This window comes from Leuresthes tenuis, unplaced genomic scaffold (genome assembly GCF_036924035.1).
Source record: "Leuresthes tenuis unplaced genomic scaffold, fLeuTen1.0.hap1 SCAF_5, whole genome shotgun sequence".
NCBI classification, from domain to species: domain Eukaryota; kingdom Metazoa; phylum Chordata; class Actinopteri; order Atheriniformes; family Atherinopsidae; genus Leuresthes; species Leuresthes tenuis.
Window position 1 is genome coordinate 6,351,730 of NW_027325359.1, and position 19,422 is coordinate 6,371,151.

Here is a 19,422-nt window from a genome sequence, read left to right on the forward strand (position 1 = left end):
TGTACTTTGGGTATTGGATTCTTGTTAGTTTGGCACTTCTGATTTGGATTATTGTCACATACTGACGGGGAAAATATGAACCACGAGAGATTAACAAAAAAACTAAGATATCCAGCTAATATTTGTTCTCTTACTCTACTTCCTATCCAAATGTTTGTGGGTTTCTGTAGTTTCAAGGTAGGAGATGGTTTATCATGTCAGATATTGGCCTATTTAGATGTCTCCAGAGCATTTACAAAAGTAAAGACTCATTTGGATCATTCAAAAATTGAGGTTTAAATTTTGTTTCAGATAATAAACTTAACTTCCCAACATGTTCTATTGTTGCAGTTTTCTCGATAATATTTTCCAAGTCACTTTTCACCTTCACTGCAATTTTTTTTCCATGGAAAAAAGGAAAGAAAAATATTCAGTTAAAGGGGAAACATTAGTTAGGGAAAATTCTTGGCTAACAGCTTTCACAATTAAGAAAATCATGCTTTGTATTTCAATTGCTCTTAAATATCTAAAACAAAGGACAAAACAGGTGGACGTCAGTGTTTCTTACTGGGTATTTACTGAACAAGTCAAACAAACATTTTCCATTTTACAAGAAAATGCTGAACTATTTCAATTAATAAATATGATAAACTAGGTCACAAATAATATCAGCATTCTGCTGTATACAGATTTCTGTAAACCATAATCGCCTGAGAGATATTTAGAGGTGGGCTCAGTTAAACATGTGTCCAAACATAAAAAAGTGCAGCATTTCTCTACACCTGGAAAGACCTGTGCCATAAAAATCATGCATTCAACGTCATCTTCTGAGAATAATCGCATCTATCAAGCACTCCCTGCAACTGTCCCCTTTCTAAATACTGTCACACATGGATCCACAGCTCCAATCCAACAGCTACACAACAGGTGGCTCTGACATTTGCTCTTACTATTGCATAGCTTAATATGGCAACGAGGCTTGTATTTCACATTCATCTCTTCTTCAGTTACAAAACCGTTTTTAATAGATAAACATCCAATACAGTTATCATGGCTATCTCAGTTATGCTACTTTATCAGTCCTAAATTCATTTTCCAGCTGCATCTCGGCTTGATATTTGTGTTGAAAAACAATCGCAGCATTCCAGACATCCTCTTCCCTTGTAATTTCCTCCAACTTCTCCCCAGAGGCTTCACAACAGTCTGTTGACCAGCTGAGGCATTCAAAGTTAGGAGCACATCCTGGACCGACCCTTTCAGGCAGATGTGGTTGCTCAAGCCTCACCCAGGCTGAATACTTATCAGGTGTCTCACACAACTCAGCTCGCTCTTCAAAACAATGCAGCTGAAGCAAAGTCTGAACTGGGCCCCTCACTCTCAGAGTCACAGGATGAGAGGCAAGACATCCTGTTTGGTCCACCTCATATTAAAAATAGAGATCAAAATTTGGATATATATATTTTTTTTTTGCAGGGGTAAAAGCTTCTTTAAAAATCAACATTTTGACACATCAGTGAGGACTGGAGCTGTAGTACACCCATTCAATGGCGTCTTCAAGGCCTGCCTAGGTGTGCAGTGAAAAACATCTTGAGCCACAGAGGAAGAGCGCATACAGGCTCAGGTTGTACGGGTCATACTGAAACTTTCTGTAGAAAACTTCTGGCAGTGGGGTTAGATTCAGAAAACACACCTGCAACAAGTCTTCAGAGATTTGAGGTGACGTTCTCAGAAGAGAGGGCACTGTGGGATCTTCAAAGGAAAATTGTGTGCGGATGAAAAAGCAGGAAAAACGGACAAGGTGGTCTGTTTTAACATCTTACTAAACAAGAAGGTTTAACCTTTTTTCCTGCTCAATCATTGCTTATTATTTCATAGCAGTGCAAGAATCAGGAATGAGTGGACCGTGAGGAAGAATAGACTATTTGGTTTTGATCCAGGGAGGGAATAGAAAGGCCCCACTGCCTGCTCTTCAATAATATTAATGTCAACAGATGTATAATTCAGAACTTGAAGGGTGACAGGTTGGAGCCTTTGGCAAACTAGGTGGAAGCAAAAAACAGCATGTAGATCATGAGTTTAGAGAGGAGGGTCTACGTCAAGATACGCGCCACCTGGGTCTGAATCTCCCCATCAGGGTGGGAAAGCAGCTGGACGAGTCTGCTGTGGAGCTGGGAGGATTCATCCAGCATGACCCGGAAGAGGGAATCCTGTTTCCGCCTTAGTTCATCAGCCACCTGTGCAGAGGGCCTCCAGGCCTTCAAGTTGCCTACAAACGTCAGCAGCCGCAGAAGCACTGCAGGGGCTGTTCGTTCGTCAAACAGAAGCATTACAGAAGCTGGTGCCTGAGGCAGAAAGCACAAGGTTAGATTCAGGGAAATGAGGAAGTTTGTTTTGAGAACTTCTTAACACACAGCGGTGCTACCTTACTTTCTGTTTGTTAAATAAAACATGCAAACATACCCAGTGGATTTGCATGAAGAATGATGAGATAAAGAATACATTTTCCTCCCCTTAATCTTACCTGAGCTTGAACTATATCATCCATCATATCAGGATTGGATGATAAATTCACAAGGACTTTCAGTGTCTGAACCTGAAACAGAAACGTGACAAGCGCTTCACATACAGATCATGACTGGTTAGTACCAGGTTTTCTTTTTTCATATCATGATTTAAAGAATCATTTGTTGTTTCAAGTTTAATCATCTGTTCTTAAATCTGAAATATGTCAGCCTCATAAGATGCAAACCTGCAGTGCTTCATTGCTCACAACCAATAGAGACAATAAAAGTTTAACCGACTCCTTCAGCAAATGTTGATGTTTGTCTGTGACTGACAGGTTCGTCAGCAGCCGCATCGCACCAAGCTGAAGGTCTGAATTCACTGGTGACATTTCAATTAGTTCCAGCACTTGTGGCACATAAACCTGCAGTAACACAACGCAAGTTCTTTTACTGAAACATGTATTTTCTGAAAAACAATGACATCAATACACTAACAACAAGACAAAGCAGCAAAAGACTGCATGCCAACAGCGGAGTAAGATAATGTTTACGGCAACGTACCTTTATTTGTTCCTGGTTTTGGATGTTCATGCACAGATTATTTAAAGCATTCAGGGTCTGCACTCTAACCTCTGCAGCAGGATCAGAAAGGAAACCGGCAATAATATGAATCCCTTCCAATTCCCGAATTAGATTCTGAGGAATCAAAACAGCATAAAAGAAAAAAAAAGTACAAGGACAGTTAAGTCACAAGTTACATACAGAACTTTAAGATTATTCAAATTCTTCTTTAGTTACACATATAATCAAGGGACTGTTACACAAAATAGGCTTAATAAATTGACTGTAATCCTAAACTGCGAGTTGCTTAATGATGACATTGGAAAGTCAAGTTTTTGATTACAGAACACATCGTCAAGGTTAGTTCAATTGTTCACTCCAAGTTAATTTGGGTGCAGGAGAAAAAAAAACAAAAAAAAAACAATCGTAAATGGAGGACTGATACTATGAGTCACAATGGCAAGAGATAAGATAAATAAAGACCAGAGCCCACATTTCAATCCAAAAGAGCAAAAATGTATTTATTTATTCAAAAAACAAACAAACATGCAAAGAGCTTTTGAACTTACAAAAAAATTAAAACAAGTGTGAAATAAGGAGTTGATAAGTTATTCAGCATGGTTCAATCACTTACCTGACTAGATTTTTCCTTAAAGACAATAAGGCTGTAATCTGACTATATTAAATCTGATTTTTACATATCTGTCCCAGTCTGACAAGACAAAATGCAGGAAACCCCTGAAGATGAAAATGTGCGTCAAACCGATAAGATATGGTTTTATCTATGCAACCAATTCTAACCATATTCATGATTTGCACTTGGAAAGGTGTCAAAACAGACTAGAAACTTAAAAAGGATTTTTTTACAAATCACAAATGGCGCTCAAATATGTTTAATGACTAAATTTCAAATTTATAGACATTTCAGCATGCCGTGCTGTCAAAATTACATTTAGCCCCATTTCAGAGTCTTCCTCACATCATCATTTGGAATCTTTCTGTGACCAATCACAAGAATACGAATGATTGATCATTTTTTCATTACTTATAAGTATAAAGCTCCATTAGCACATTTATTTTAACAGTAATGCGGGGTAAATGTCTCGGTTTTTGTCCCCCTGTAACAGAGTTATAGTCATTACAACAACAACAATACTTTGATTAGAGGATGAACCCAGATTACACAGATGGTAGACTGACCAGACACTTTAGAAATAACTCTTAATCTGCTTCTAAAGAGGTACGTTTCTGTGAATTATAGCGTTCCTTTATGTGTTTGATACCAGCTGCACGAGTGAAGAAATAAAGTTGCGTTTAGTAGAATAGTAAAACGATTCAGGCTAAAATGAGTCAGCTCCTTCTGAAAATGAGAAGGCAGTTTCAGCTCATCCCAAGCGTTAAAAAGTCAGAACTCCAAGGAAAAGATATACACTGATAGTTTATAGTGGATGTGTTTTTGTGTACCTGATTCACGGTAAAGGCGGCAGCATTTCCTAATGTACAGAGAATCCGACACCTCTGAGTTAGATCATCGCCATTCTGCAGACATGACAGCAGCATCTTGAAGTGCTGTGGCCCCAGATTGTTGGGGGACTGATGGATGATGTCGCCTTTTGGAGCACAATAAGACCATGTCAATGTTTATTAAAGACCTTATATTAAAAAGGTGCGATTATTTGGTAGATAACTTTTAGAAATTGCCCGGAGAGGCATTCACTATGCTAAAAAAAGAAAAGAAAAAAAAAGTCCGATAAATTCAGCTATAAGCTCTTTGTAAGTACAGTCAAGCTTTAAGGGTGCATTCATATTCACCTGATGCAAAATCTTCTGGCCGAGGGCAAACAACATCTAGTCCGGACACTTTAGCCAGCAGGCTCCCCGGCTGCAGCTTAACTTCGCCCTGCGGGGTGTTCTTGAAACCAGGACTTTCACTGGCAGCGCTCTTCTTGTTTTTCTTGAAACTTTCCCCACTGATAAGTTTGTACAACCCATAAGAAGCCCCAGCCCCAGCAATTATTCCGAGCAAAGCCTTCATATTGCCGAGCTTTGGAACAACACTGCCGTCACCCATGCTGCTACTGTCTTGTTTAGCTAATCTCTGCTAGCTTTACGTTTAGCCACAAATGCTCTAAAACGTTTCAAAACCAATCTGTCACGTTACAACAAACAGACCCAAATCTTTAGTAAGCTACACTGACCACAACCCACACCCATACACGGTTTGGGATTTTCATTGTTATAAAACTCGAGAACTTTGCTGACAAGCCACAGTTGTCAACAATGATGATCTTCGTTAGTCCGGGCAGCTTTCAGTGGCCGACCAAATCTTTCGATGAGTACTGAGTATGTATTTCAATACGTTGTAGTTATGTCGTGGTATACAATCTTCCCCATTCATAACATTTTTTAGAATCCAATTAAACATTTAAAATTACTTATTTTTATGAAAGCTGTGTAAACTTAGAGGCTATACCGTTTACGTTACAACCTACATTTAGGACCGCTACCTCCCACTTTAGCTGTCCAACATTTAACCTTGCTCAAGTGAAATTGATCCGTTACCTAGCAACGCTGAATTGAAAAGAGATGTCAGCACAGTCTTAAAGACGCCAGTACAGAAATTGGCACGCTTTATGACAACTAGTTGGTTTTAGAGAGGCGTCAGACACTAAACATGGCAGTGGCAAACACAGAGCCCACTCTGAAAATGTGTGAACTCAAACACTGCCTTCCACAAATATACAAGGTAAGTTATATTGTCTGGAAATGCTGGTTATCCAACAAGCCACGTGTATACAGGTAAAATTAGCTCAGATAATCCTCACATGGACACAGTTAACCTTATTTTCACTAACATCTTCCTGAATTATTCTCTTTTTTGTTTGTTTTAAAACAGGCCTTGTTGACAGCGTCGTGTCTGTCATGTCCCAATGACCCAATACAGTTTCTGAAAAACGCTCTTATGGCCTTTCAGGGACACGATAATCTTCAGGCTGTCGACTGGTATGTAGACTTCTTTCTTATAACTTAAAACAAACGCATGGTGGCTCTCTTTCCCCAAATATATTCACATCTGGACCAGTGAAGGAGCTTAACCCCCATTCACAATTTTGAAGTTACAGTGGGTTTATAAGCATGCTCCTTGGGTAAATTTCTCCTAATTGTTTGTGTACCATGGATTCACCTTGGCTGAATTACAATTATACTTGAGGTGAAATTAAAATCAGTTATTCTGTGCCTTGTGTCCCCATCTTCTCATATTGCAGGAAAAAATCATTTTAACTGGTTGCAATATAAATCTTGTGAAATATTGCTAGAGAAAATATTACCTCAGCTGCCCTTTTAAAGATGTACAAAACACAATCCTGTTAATAGTTACATTTCGTTTAAAACTCACCAAAATCAGATCCCTCTGAAACACAGATTCTGAAGTAATCTCTTTTTTTGAGGTACAAGGTTCTCACTGATGCAGAGCAGCTCTCTGCACCAACCGATCTCACACAAAGGGCAGCGGACGCCGACTTTGTGAACCCAGAAGACGACATGGTATGGTAGAACAATACTGATGTCACTTACAATGTTACAATGAATCCCAGATTTGCAAGGCAAGATATACTTTGACTCAAAATACTTTGCTTTTATTGCAACTTTTGGCCTCGTTCCTGTCTAGGTGTCATTTTGTCTGTTTGAGAAGGCCCTCTCCTTTTACAGGAAAAATCTAACAAGCTCATGCTTCAGGTAGGTCTGCATTATTGAAATGAAGACATCAACTCAACAACTTCGGTCTACTCAAATATGGACGTTGACTGCATTTGGTATTTGCATTACAAAATATTCATCTACAGAAACAGTGGGAATTGTTCAAATAGAATATGCTGTGAGCTAAACAAGACAAAAACTAAAACATTTCAGAGTTCTACTAGTCTTGGCTAAGCAAGTGGTCCATTTGATGTCATTTGAAACCATTTCTGTGGGTACCAAATTATTGTATGGGTTGAGATCAGATTGTGGGTTCAACACTTGGTTGCCATAAGTACTGAAGGTGTTTAGGTTTGCAGGAGAGTCAGCAGGATCAGGGAAAGTGCGGCTTTCATTGAAGTTCTGGTGATTGGCACCCGGTCTACTCCAAACTTCATCTTCACTGTTGTCAGTAAGAGTCAGTGAAAACTTGTTTGCCTTGAGTACGGAGTCTGGTTGACTTTGCATCCACTCTTCTCTGAGACTCCCAACAGAGCCAACATGGTTTCTGTTTTCAGAGGATTCTGGTTCTCTGTGGTGTGAAGCAAAGCTTTGTTGTGTCATAGTCTTTGTCTCATCCTCATAGCTATTCTTTAAAGAGTCTTCATGATTAAACTGGCTAGAGAGTTGTGGGCTGCTGTATCCACGAACCTACCAGAGCATGAACATTGTATTAATCTCATGGGTCTTTTAAATGCATTTAGAAACTACTGAAGCACTTACCCCTTTGAGGCAGAAAACAAATGCAACTCCAGAACAGCAAGCAAAGCCAAGATACCCTGAAAAACAAGAAATGTTTGAAAGACATTTAAAAACATGTTTTTGTAAATTTGTGTGTTGGATAGATCTGTCTCTTAAGTGTTCACAGGCTTGGGCACTTTCTCTGGATCAGTGTTGGCATATTTGTGAGGGTATTCTATTTCACAGGTTGCCTGCCACCTGTCCACTGTAAAAGCGGTCATCAGCTATATCAATCATTAGCCTGTTGCCCTGTCAGTCCCTATTTTCTCTGAATATTCTTTCATACTTCAGATTAAATAATAATAAAAATGAACAGATTTTGGGACAATATTGAATAAAATTAATTCACAATTGTTATTTAGATGTTACTGACTCTTATCCTGTTGAATGAAAGCAGACCCCCACAGCCTCCCTGTGTATCTGTTCACTGAATTAATGATAAGCTGTGTCCACTGTTGGGTGACAGTAAGTGGAAGAGGTTCATCACGCAGAGCAGGAGAGAAACCATAGAGCTGGCTCTGAAGATGGACATGACAAAGAGGCACTTTGAGAGGAGATGCCAGCGCACTGCACTCACCAAATGGTTTAAGTGGGTCAAATTATACAAGACAGCTAAGGCTGGTAGGTGATAAGTCATGTGATAGTTGCTAAATTATTATTATTATTATTTTATAAACTGTTTTTCTGAAAAAAACACTGTGTCCAAGCTGAAAGACTTTCCTGACAATCATCTCTACCTCACTGAGTGCTCCACGTCCTGTGACTCATTTTGTCCCCGTCCACCTTCTGTCAGTCTTTACTTTGCCTTTATGAGCCAGAATTATCTTGGAAACTGCTCGAGCTAACTTCATTTGTGGTTGTGACTCAGCTCATGTCTTTTTTTTTGTGGAAAAGAGATGTAGATAGGAATGTACATGAGATGTGAACTTATCCTGTTGCTGAAGTTTCTTTTTCAACTTAGCTGCCATTGACAAACTTGAGACGCTGGTAAACAATGGACGCCTCAAACGCATCTTGGCTGCTTGGCATATCATTGCTAAGGACTCGAAGAGGACAAAAGAGTACTTTAAGGTATGGAGTCATTAGGAATTGTAATGAAAATTATAATGACTTTATGAGCTTTGGTTTGCACTAGTTTTTGTTTATGAATCTTGCAGAGGTTGGAAATGGGTTTAGCTGAAATTGGCAGTAAGGAGCTCCAGATGGGGGAGGGATATGATGGACTCTCAGTGCTCCCCAGCAGCCTTTCTCTGAAGGTAGTTTCTCTTCTGCCCTCACCATTCACCAGCTTCTTTTCTTTTCTTCATAGTTAATTAACTTGAATAGCTTATACAGCCCAGTCAAAGATGAGATCATTTCTGTTACATAAGTCTTAAAGTGGACTCTACTATAAACACAAGTCCAGTCTCTTTGAGGAAAGTTAATTAAAGTCAGCTGTTGCTCTTTATGGTTTTCATAAAACTCGATTTATCACAAATTTACTTTATCTATATACACTGTATATAGTGGATATGTGTTTAGGAGTACTTTCAACTTGTACCATTACCGACTCTGCTTGCACTTACCTGTTGTCGCTTTTGTTTTTGTGAATCAAGTTGGCTGGCGAGTGAGATCATTTTTAGCATTCTCTGCCCTCTTGTTACTGTAAAACACCCCTCCTGATGAAGTCCTTCAGCATGACTATGTTAGGAGACAGGCAGCAGCTGCTCGTTCACATCACTGCCTTAAAAAGTGGCAGAGGCAACAGTTAACCCTACCTGGGTGCCAGCAGCTTGTTATGTAAAATGAAAACCCTGAGAACAAAACAACAACTCCAGACAAAATTTATTTGCTTATGTCTGGATTTCTGTCTCGCCATCTTTTTCCTGACACCATTGCAAATGATTTACTGTGACTGACTTGTGTTTTTTTTCCACAGATCTTTCAGTATTTGGAATTAAGAGACTGGCTAAACTGTGCTGAGGTGTGTTGCATGTGGAATTCTATCATCCAGTCGGGCACATTGTGGAGTCAGGTCTGTACTGAGAAAATCATGCTTGGGTAGAATTTGTACTAACATTAGATGTTATAGCTGATACGTTTTTGTCCTTCTTAGATTAACTTTTCAATAGGGAAAGATTGGATAACAGACAGTATGATGAAGCAAGTTCTGCAGAACTACCGCCCATTCGTGATCCATCTCAACCTTCGTGGCTGTACATCTTTAAAGTGGCCCAGTCTAAAATGTATCAGTGAGTTTTTCCTGATCAAATTCCTTGTTATGATTGCTTAAAATTTTTGTTGTATCCGTGATGTTGCCCAATACAAGTAATGTTCTTTAGCAAAAAACAGTCAAAATGTTATTTGTTATATTTTTAATTAAGAGACAATACAAAATATGCAGCAAGAAGAGAAAAAGCTTAATCTGATACAGATTGTTTTACAATACTGGAAAGAGGTTACAGAAGATAAAAAAACACACACCCTTATTTGAAGCCGTATATTATATTTCACGTGAGCTATGACAACCTTATAATCTGGTATTTCTGCGGTGCTCTCAAGTGGCTCGGCTCCAGCTCCTCCAGCTCTCCTTGTACTTCCATCAGCGTGTCCCAAAGCTCAGCGTCCGTTTGGTCTTGATCTGTTCTGTCGAGCTGTCTGTCACTGGGACAATCTCTGTTGTAGGAATGCACATACTCCTCCACACTTTCACCTGTATGTTCAGGGGGAGAGTGACACAGCAGGCCGGAGTGCCTCACTCCTGGATGCAGACGCAGCCAGTACGCCATGTAGTGGATGCTGAGGGGAGAAAAAAAAAAGAAATATTCAGTTATTATATGTTCTAATGTAAACATGGTCTTGTAAGAGTTAAGGCAGAAGAACTGTAGTCACCTGTAGTCACACACCCAGGGATTCCCTTCCAAGTTTAGCTGTGACAAGAAGTAGAGGTCGGCCAGTACCCCGTACTGAACAGAATGTAGGCTGTTGTCAGACAAGTCCAGCTCATTAAGGTGCAAGAGCCCAAAAAATGCACCTGGTAGAGGGAAAGTAGAGATGCATGTTTATAGCACCCATTTGTCTCCTCTCCCTGCGAGATTAGTATGTGACAGACCTGTTGCTGCTTTTTGTCAAAACAGTCAAATTCACGAAGGATTGCGACTTTTCTCAAGCCTGAACTGATGTGTCTAAAATCACTTGAGCACAGTGTTTACTTTCAATCTGCAGTCCAGTTTGCAGCCCCCTTCATGAATAAAGCTAGAATTGTAAACACATAGATGGAAGAACGCCAGCTTTCTCTTAAATGGAAACAGAAGCTGTATTAGTTGCATAACTGCTGTCAACTCCCCATACGTTGTCTGTCACATGAAGATAAACTCAACTGTATGTGTGTAGGTTTTCATTCTTGATATTACAGTTACGTAATACACATACTGTTATACACACCGACTGTGATTAATAGGTATGAAGAAAATATTGACACCCACCTGTGTCAATATGCCCCATGTTGTTATTTTTGAGCTTGAGGATTCTGAGGCTTCTTGCACTGTGGAAATCTCGGGGTTTAAGATGACGGATTGAATTATGGGACAGATCAATCTGAAAAACATCCTCTGGAATACTTGAGGGCACCTCAGTTAGACCTGAAGGTATAGAAGACGGGGTTATTAAAGGTCCCAAACAATTACATTTGGTTGCTTTTTTTATCTGCTAAAATAAACAGTTACCTCAAGCAAGTTCAGTTTGTGATTTTGTTTTGTCATTACGATGAAGAATTTTTCGTGTAAATTTGTTAAACTGAAGACTGCTCTAATACATCAGCTTAGGTTCAACCCTTCGGGCAAAAGCAGAAATACTGGCACAGGTACAGACTGCAAGCTCCATAAATCCAGGCCTCCTGCCAGTAGAAGCGATAGTTGTGACTCATAATTTAATTTAGTTTATTCTGAGGCACAATCTAAATGTTTTTATTCTGACTCATAAACCAAAATGTTAGCTTTTCCCCCCCAATTTTATTGGGTGACAAATTACCATAAAGTGATGTCAGTGAAGTAAGCAAGCAGCATGATGCTGAATAAAAACACATCCCAAACCAGATATGCATTGGCTGGCTCTGCTCTATGCTTTGAGAAAAGAAAGTTTGGTCATTCAACTGTCAACTGTCATGCAACTGTAAACATGAATTATCCCCTCCCTGGCAGTCAGTTATCTTCCCTAACCCCTCTATTGCATAAGAAACATGTGTGAGCTCAGAGTAGGGAGCACACAGATTTTTTACATTAAAATCCAGTTGGGAACTTGCCTCGGTTACTGCAGTCCATCCGTATTTCAGGGATATGGTAGGTGTGGCAGACTGTGACAGCATTTGGTTTGCTGCGTATTGAACTGGGCTCTACTGGGTCTGTAAGATCTGTTAGGTTGCCGTTTGGGTCACCGGTCAAGTCTGATTCCTTACAGAGTAACTCAGGATCAACACGGTTTAACTTCCTGTTTTTTAGCCTGACTGGCTCTGCACACCTAGCAGAGGAGATATTTGTTTATTTAAAGCCTCAGTAGTGATTTGTGTACCTGTCAAATTGCTGGAATCACTCACCTTGCATGGTTTCCTAGATTACGATTGCTTGGGACTTGAAGAGTACGTATGAGACTTTCCATTCCACAGTGACAATTCCAGGGATTATCATATAAAGACAGGTAGCGAAGGTTTGACATGGGGATGAGCGCCTCCTCACTAAGTGTTCTCAGGTGGTTGTGCTGCAGCAGGAGCCTTGAAAGGCGTGTCAGGCCCTGGAAAGCACCTTCCTCCACAAGAGCGATCTGGTTCTGCTGAAGGTCCAAAATTTTTAAACTCTCATATCCAAAAAAATCTCCATCACGGAGAACTTTAATTTGGTTCTGGGCTAGAAGAAGATGCTTGGGCGTTCTGGACCAGGTCTTTGAGGCAGGAATGTAGGTGAGACCTCGGCCTTGACAATCCACAAAGACTTTTCCAGATTCTGTTGACTCTGAGCACTGATGTGACACTATCAACAAGGGTCTGGATCTGCTGTGACGCCCAGTACCTCTCACCCTGACTCTTTTAAGACACAATAAATTACAGTTTGTCCCAGTTCTATACTTGGAGTCTCTGAGAGATTTATTTTTAGAAATTATAAACAAAAGTAAATCCTTACCTCTGGCGTGCAAGTTTGTGTCTTGCTCCTTTAAGGCCTCTGCCCTCCCTAAGTGTTTTCATCTCAGTTGATGGGAACTGCAGCAGGAGCACAGAGGCTAACAAGAGGAAAGGGATCGCACGCATCCTGAGCCACAAGAGTTCCCAACAAGAACTTGAGCCAAAACAAGAATCTGTGATAAAAGTTCTCAGGCTCAGAAACAGAACTAACGGATCAAGGGGACGCAGTGTATTGTTGATGGAACACAGCTGCTATATACCCTGTGGAAAAAAAATGGAGAGTCATTATATCAAAGTAAACACAAGAAACTTGCTACAAAAAGGACCAGACTCAGTGAACCTTCTAATACTGGCTCAGTACCTAATGAAGAACCTCCTGATCCCTATAATCCTTATATAGACCAGTGAGCAGTGCTGACCAACATGTCATTGGGGTCATCAGATGGGAACCTCCTTTCATCAGTGTTTCATCTAGTTGGGCCCACGACACCCCCAGGAGGCTACAGTGATCACTGGTATCCCAGAGTTACTCCCCTAATGCCAGCCATCACTGCTCCTCACACAACAACCATCTTTTTTTCCACAACCACAAGCTACCCAAGCCTCTCACCAACTGCACACCAGTCATAGCGGGGTGGGGATACAAACCCTGGTTCGGGTAGGGGGTAATGAAAGGATAGTGGTGCCAGAGGTGGAGGCAGGACAAGGCACACTAGCAGATTCAGCAGTCAAACTCACCTAAACAGTCCTACAGTCACTAAAAATGCCAGCAAAAACAAGGCCATACAGGTCAACTCGCCTGAAAAGGTGTTGAGAATGCAGTCAGCACCCTGCTGAACTTAGTTTTAACTTGAGGGAGTCAGGACCTTTGCTTGTCTTTTATTCATTGATTTTTCATCTGCTTTTAACTGCAGTCAGCCACATATTTTAGCAGAAAGATTAAGGGACTCGCATAGCATTGATCCTGGTCTTGTAGCCTGGCTGACTGACATTTTAACTGAGAGTAAATGGTGTTCTGTCAGACTCTCATCTCTTCCACTGGATCACCCCAGGGCTGTGTCCTTTCACCCTTTTAATTTGTTTTATATACAAATGAGTGCTGCAGCCAACACGTCGGTCGTAACATTTTGAAACTCGCGGATGACTCAGTTACCGTGTCCTTGCTGAGCAGTGATGATCCTGATCCCGGTCTTCCTTTTTAAATATCAACACAAACAAAACAAAGGAATTGTTTATTGACTTTCAGAATAATCCTCCAGACATCTCTCCTGTCAGCATAGAGAACCAAACCATGGAGATAGTTGACAGCTATAAATACCTTGGCATAAACATTCTCTCGTCCTTGCTGCCATTGCTCTGCTAAATAAGTAGCTTTACTTTACTTTCGTCATTGTGCCTTTGCTGCTATTAAGACTGAATGACCGCTTGCTGCAAAACAAATGACCCCACGGGCATAATAAAGACACCTTGAACCTTGAAAAGGCCGCCTGGTTTCAAAAGGCTCACGCAGGCCACACCCTCCACTTAAATACATTTTTTATTTATTCCTTGCTTCTTCCAAGAGTCTGTTTACCCTAAGTGCTCCCACTGCTAGGCCCCAGCTACTATTGCTTCTTCTTATCCAAATCCACTGACTGGACTTAACTGCCTCATCTGACATTTCTGTCACTATTTTCCTCACACTCTGTCCACTTACACCCAACTCCCTCAACTATGAGACAACAGACTTTGCAACAAATCTTCTACATCCTACTTCCACTGGACATATCCCAACTTTCCATCCTCACTGCTCTGCTTCTGCCCCTAACTCTACAAACCTAAGCTTTTTCCTTTCATATGCTTCTGCTACTCATTGCTCCCAAGGAACAGTCAGCTCTATGAAATAGACTCTAATTCTACTCCTTGACCACAAGACTATATCAGGCCTTAGACTTGTAGAGGCTATTTCGTGGGGAACAGCAAGCTTTCCTCCTAAGTCTACCTGCATCTCACAATCACAAGCATCCTCTTAAGCTGCCTTGCCTCCTTATTGTCTTATTAACTTTCTCCTCCTCTTGAACAAACTGAATTGGCACACTCTCTTCACCTTAGACCCTCCTAAATTCACCTGCCTTCGTTTATCTTCAATACCTGCAGCTAAGCTTCTTAATACTTGGTGACCTTGTGACAGACTAACTTTACAGCCTGACAAAATATGCTTTAGAATTGCAGTACCTGAACAAAATGGACGTAGCGGGTCTCCATTTCGGGGGTCGAGACAGGAGCCATCTGAGAATGTATTCTTGTGACTTGTGTTAATTTTTATGTCGTATCACAACTAACTTGAAAAATGTATTCAAGTCTTTGCAAAAGTTGTCAGCAGTCTTTTTCTGTGCCTTCTGCTTTGTTAGGTGAATGCAAAAACCTGCAGGAACTCAACGTGTCAGAGTGCTTTAATATTACAGTGAGTAAACATTATCAAGAGGGTGTGGGATTGAGATAGAAATCCTTAATCTAAAGGAAAATGTGCCATTTTATATCATATGATATTATAATTCTCTAACATTTGAGACCTAAAGGTAATGATTATGTTAATTTACCCCTGTCCCATGATAAATTACAGGTTATTTGAATGCTTTTTTTTTTTCAAAGGAACGACTGGAAATCTTTGTTGACAGTGACTTTGTTATACATACAATGTGGTAACGAATACCTTCCTGAGAGAACTTACAACTTTTAAATGTGCTCCTTTACAGGATACAATGGTACAGAGAATCGTTGAGGGCTGTCCCTGCCTGCTCTACCTGAATCTTTCTTGCACATTCGTAACAAACAAAACTCTAAAAGAATTGTCCAGGTAAACCTCCACTTATGGTAAAAACCATCAGAGTTTAGACTTTGGCACTGGAATAGATTTGTGCTCTCAACTGGAGTCCAAGTCACTTGTTTATCAAAGAGATAAAAAAAATTCCCCTTCTCTGGCTTCCTGCCCTCAGTTCCACATTATCTACATTTCTGTTCGTCCAGCTGCAGCCTCACTGTTAGCTCCAATTTCATGTTTGAAATCAGTGTGTTCAGTGCCAACTTAATGATTTAGAGGAACAGATGCTGCTTGATTGCCATGTTGATAGAATTACAGGTTCAGAAATGTTCTGTGATCGAGTTTTGTAAAAATAAGAAATTACCATTTTACTCCACAAGACAAGGTTTGAAAATAACATCTTCTTATAGTTTGACTTGTGCAGAGGATTGTGTACAGAATATACTCAAATGTAACAACAACAAAACAACCATCTTCTGCACAAAGTAACAGATTTCTTTGTAGGAACTGTCTCAACCTTCAGTACCTGAGTCTGGCATACTGCAGCAGATTCACAGATAAAGGCTTTCTGTACCTGACCACGGGAAAGGGTTGCCATGGTCTCATCCACCTCAATCTGTCCGGCTGCACTCAGGTCAGTTGTTATGCTTCTCTCAGTGTGGTATAAAATCACTCCACTCAACTTCTCCAGTGGACAGGACACCGCTTTTTCTCTCAAGTGTGTCTTGGACAAAAGTAGTCACTCCTCTCCGTTTGCGTGTGTCCACTCTCGTCCGACTCTGCACTGGTGAATGTTTGCACTCAGTTAGAGCTCAGAGCAACCGAAGAAATGTCTCAAGGTCTGGGATAGTAAAAGGCAGCTGTGACCAAGCAGAGGGGTTGAGTTTAAACAGTCACTTCTGGCCCACCCACCCACCATATGTACACTCCTTAACATAGCACACCCACTGCAACGTGAAACACTGTCCTCTGTGGGTGTGCATCACTTCCAGATGTATGGCCTGACTTCATGGGGCCCTGAAAATGTGAGGAATGAAAAAAATAAAACTGCATCCAAGGGAATGATGCAAGGTTCAACACAGACTAAGATCTTTATTTCTATCCTCACAGATGACAGTAAATGGGTTCAAATACATTTCTGTTGGATGCCCATCACTCAAAGAAGTTGTGATCAACGACATGCCCACGCTGTCAGATAGCTGTGTGTTGGTAAGTAAAACATTTCAGATGCCATATGTTAGCATGGCATGGGCTGAAATGTGAAGTTACTAAAAAGAATAAATTAATTAGAAAGATGTGTTGTGCATGTGTATATTTGTCACAGATTTAGATAAAATATTGTTTTACATCTGCCATCTCTGGTACAGGCTCTACTGGCCAGATGTCGCCGTCTTTCCTCTGTCTCTCTGTTGGATGCGCCTCATATTTCCGACATCGCCCTTACAGCCATTGCCGAAGCTGCCAAACTAAAAACTTTAAGTATAGCGGGTGAGATCATTTTAGATCCTGCACTTTCGTTTCTAAAAGTAAGGAGACGGAACATTGATCAAATGTCTGTTCATGGTGGCTCTAGGCAACAACCAAGTAACTGATATCAGCTGGAAGGCCCTTTGCAGCAGCTCACAAGGCCTCCGCAGGCTCCACGCTGCAGAATGCCCAAGAACAACTGACGACTCCTTGAGATCTGTGGCCACCCTCAAAAATCTGCAGTATCTAGACATCTCACTTTGCAACAGGTGTGTGCCCTTGTGGCAGCTGAAGACTTGGATTCCATGCCTTTTCATTAAGTTGTCTGATATGCTGTGTTTCAGGGTGAGTGATGTTGGGATTCAGTACTTGACTGAAGGCTCCTCAGCCAATAAACTGCAGGAGCTGAACATCAGTCAGTGCAGTCGCATCACTGATATCTCTGTCATGAGGATTGCACAAAGGTATTTAGTACGACTTCAGTCCTTTATGAACGTTTAATACCTGTAGCCTTACCCTAATAACTGCTTCATCCGTATCTGTCCGTAAGAACAAACAAAACGTCACCTGAAAAAATTTGTCTCCACAACAGGACTCGTACAAGTACACGCTCTCATGTCATTTCCATAAAACTGCTTTTCTGTGTCATGTGTGCACAATTCATCAGGTGGCGTGCACTGTACCATCTCAATTTGAGTTACTGTGAGAGACTGACTGACTTGGCTGTCAAGGGCTTGAGTGGTAGCTCTATCTGCTCTCTTGACATCACTGGGTGCCACATCCAGGATCAGGTACTGCTTGCACGTTAGCTGTCATCACACACTCCTGGGAGTAGAAAACATTTCTTTGAGAACAATCAAATACAATCTATAATGTTTTTGTGTTTTAAGGGACTGGCCAAACTCGAGAGAATTCACTTGAAGAAGATAGTACTTGCTGAGTGCATCTACATCACAGACATTGGCATAGAGGTACAAATATTTCACCCCAGCTGTTAAGAGCTTTTAGCAGGAACAAGTTTACTTCCTTTTCCACTGTTTTCCAACATCAAAAGCTGACGGAGAGTAGTTTCCCAGAGAAGTTATTCCAAGAAAGGATTTTTTTCACTTTCTCTTAATTTTAAAATTTGAACATGGTATCCATGTGTTCTTGCATTTGTTTTCCTCCATGTTTACGTGTTATTTATTTTCTTCTTAGGTAAATTTCATCACACATATTGCTCTAATTTCCTTTCCTCCTCATGTTGGGCAGAAGCTGTGCAAGAATGTGAGAGACCTGGAAGTTGTAGATGTTTCTCACTGTGTAGCCCTGTCTGATGCGGCCATCAGAGCCTTTTCATTTTACTGCAGAGGTCTGATTGCACTGCAGATGTCATGGTGTCCCAAGGTCCAGAATACACACAGACACACTCCTTTAGCTGTTTATAGTTATTTCACTTGAGGAATAATTTCATTCAAGTTGCAATTTTTTTCTGTTTTCTTCTACTCCGCTTCAGATGACAGATATGGCAGTGCAGTATCTGACAAGTGGATCTCCGTATCTGCGTGAGCTTGATGTGAGTGGCTGTGATCTTCTCACGGATCGCACACTTAGACATTTGGAAAGGATTTGTCCTCCACTTGTCTCCATCAAGATGAACTGTTGCAGCGGCATTTCCAGGTACAATAACGGCACAGATTTGGAAAAGTTCTGCAAAGTTAGAGCCCTCTACAAGAACTTTGACTGTTTGTCCTCAGGGCGGCTGCCTTAAAGCTGCAGCCACGAGCCTCATACTGGGAGTACAGCAGCGATGACCCTGCATACTGGTTTGTCTACAACATGAACAAAACAGGGCCTCCAATCACAAGATCCGCCAAGACTGTTGATACTTGGGAGGAGGTAACGAAGCACTCATTGATAACAAGTACATCCAAACGGATTTTAAAAAATTTAAATGGACCCTATTATTGGGTACAATATGTTTTATACACTTTATGTGAAGCACAAGACTTTTGACATGATCCGCACGTAAAATGAATCCCTTCAAAAATCAATCAGACTCACTTTTCTTTCAGTTCATGCAGCGTTGGTCTCTGGCAAATTTCAAAGAGGCATTTACTATAAAAGTTTCTCAGTTTCAACCCCCTCAAGTTTAAATTCAATATGGGGGTTGAATGATTTGGGAACTTTTACAGCAGCGTTGTATGCTAATGGTATGGTATTGTTTCCTTGCTTTGATAACATAGTTCACTGAATTGTTAGTTTGTTTTGGAATACCAGCCCAGTTTTGGTGGATTTACACTATATTCCTCCTTTGTCAGTCAGCACTGGAGTTTACATAAGCAGCGAATCACAAGTTTAAAGATGCAAGATAGGGTTTCTTTCTCATCTTTTGAGAGGAAATGCTATATAGTGTTCACCACTCAGCATGAATTATTTACCACAAACAATAATATTAACACACATTGCTGAATTAAGTTGTTGGCTTTCCACCACTGGGATCT

The 19,422-nt window shown here is 40.7% G+C and overlaps 3 protein-coding genes across 3 annotated transcripts; 1 reads left to right on the forward strand and 2 right to left on the reverse strand.

The window, feature by feature from the left end:
- Positions 1-552: 552 nt before the first annotated feature.
- On the reverse strand, positions 553-5,355 carry armc10 (armadillo repeat containing 10). The gene is made up of 6 exons (XM_072385628.1): positions 4,857-5,355; positions 4,509-4,654; positions 3,045-3,179; positions 2,729-2,905; positions 2,501-2,572; positions 553-2,321 (listed from the first exon to the last, which is right to left on the reverse strand). The coding sequence occupies exons 1-6, from the start codon at positions 5,113-5,115 to the stop codon at positions 2,070-2,072; spliced, it is 1,041 nt and encodes a 346-aa protein (XP_072241729.1). The 5' UTR covers positions 5,116-5,355; the 3' UTR covers positions 553-2,069.
- On the forward strand, positions 5,325-18,936 carry fbxl13 (F-box and leucine-rich repeat protein 13). Its single transcript, XM_072385125.1, has 22 exons — positions 5,325-5,336; positions 5,689-5,790; positions 5,941-6,047; positions 6,494-6,590; positions 6,715-6,782; positions 7,990-8,144; positions 8,485-8,594; positions 8,681-8,779; positions 9,442-9,537; positions 9,619-9,754; positions 15,063-15,115; positions 15,408-15,508; positions 15,977-16,106; positions 16,583-16,681; positions 16,840-16,960; positions 17,046-17,208; positions 17,284-17,403; positions 17,607-17,730; positions 17,830-17,910; positions 18,191-18,325; positions 18,435-18,598; positions 18,676-18,936. Exons 1-22 carry the CDS (start codon positions 5,325-5,327, stop codon positions 18,932-18,934), a joined length of 2,532 nt encoding a protein of 843 aa, XP_072241226.1. The 3' UTR covers positions 18,935-18,936.
- LOC140306590 (leucine-rich repeat-containing protein 17-like) lies at positions 9,997-12,852 on the reverse strand. The gene is made up of 6 exons (XM_072385197.1): positions 12,674-12,852; positions 12,094-12,576; positions 11,803-12,017; positions 10,988-11,143; positions 10,395-10,536; positions 9,997-10,301 (listed from the first exon to the last, which is right to left on the reverse strand). The coding sequence occupies exons 1-6, from the start codon at positions 12,796-12,798 to the stop codon at positions 10,022-10,024; spliced, it is 1,401 nt and encodes a 466-aa protein (XP_072241298.1). The 5' UTR covers positions 12,799-12,852; the 3' UTR covers positions 9,997-10,021.
- Positions 18,937-19,422: the final 486 nt, after the last annotated feature.

What these genes read in the sequence shown, in the direction of transcription:
- fbxl13 (XM_072385125.1), top strand. An exon ending in AATCTTCAGGCTGTCGACTG is followed by an intron (nt 6,048 to 6,493) that starts GTATGTAGACTT and finishes TCTTTTTTTGAG; the next exon opens with GTACAAGGTTCTCACTGATG. An exon ending in TGAACCCAGAAGACGACATG is followed by an intron (nt 6,591 to 6,714) that starts GTATGGTAGAAC and finishes GTTCCTGTCTAG; the next exon opens with GTGTCATTTTGTCTGTTTGA.
- armc10 (XM_072385628.1), bottom strand. Translation starts at nt 5,115, where the DNA reads ATGGGTGACGGCAGTGTTGTTCCAAAGCTCGGCAATATGAAGGCTTTG. An exon ending in AAAACCAGGAACAAATAAAG is followed by an intron (nt 2,906 to 3,044) that starts GTACGTTGCCGT and finishes GTGTTACTGCAG; the next exon opens with GTTTATGTGCCACAAGTGCT. An exon ending in TGAGCAATGAAGCACTGCAG is followed by an intron (nt 2,573 to 2,728) that starts GTTTGCATCTTA and finishes TTTCTGTTTCAG; the next exon opens with GTTCAGACACTGAAAGTCCT.
- LOC140306590 (XM_072385197.1), bottom strand. Translation starts at nt 12,798, where the DNA reads ATGCGTGCGATCCCTTTCCTCTTGTTAGCCTCTGTGCTCCTGCTGCAG. An exon ending in CACAAACTTGCACGCCAGAG is followed by an intron (nt 12,577 to 12,673) that starts GTAAGGATTTAC and finishes GTGTCTTAAAAG; the next exon opens with AGTCAGGGTGAGAGGTACTG. An exon ending in CATGGGGCATATTGACACAG is followed by an intron (nt 10,537 to 10,987) that starts GTGGGTGTCAAT and finishes TCCCTCTACCAG; the next exon opens with GTGCATTTTTTGGGCTCTTG.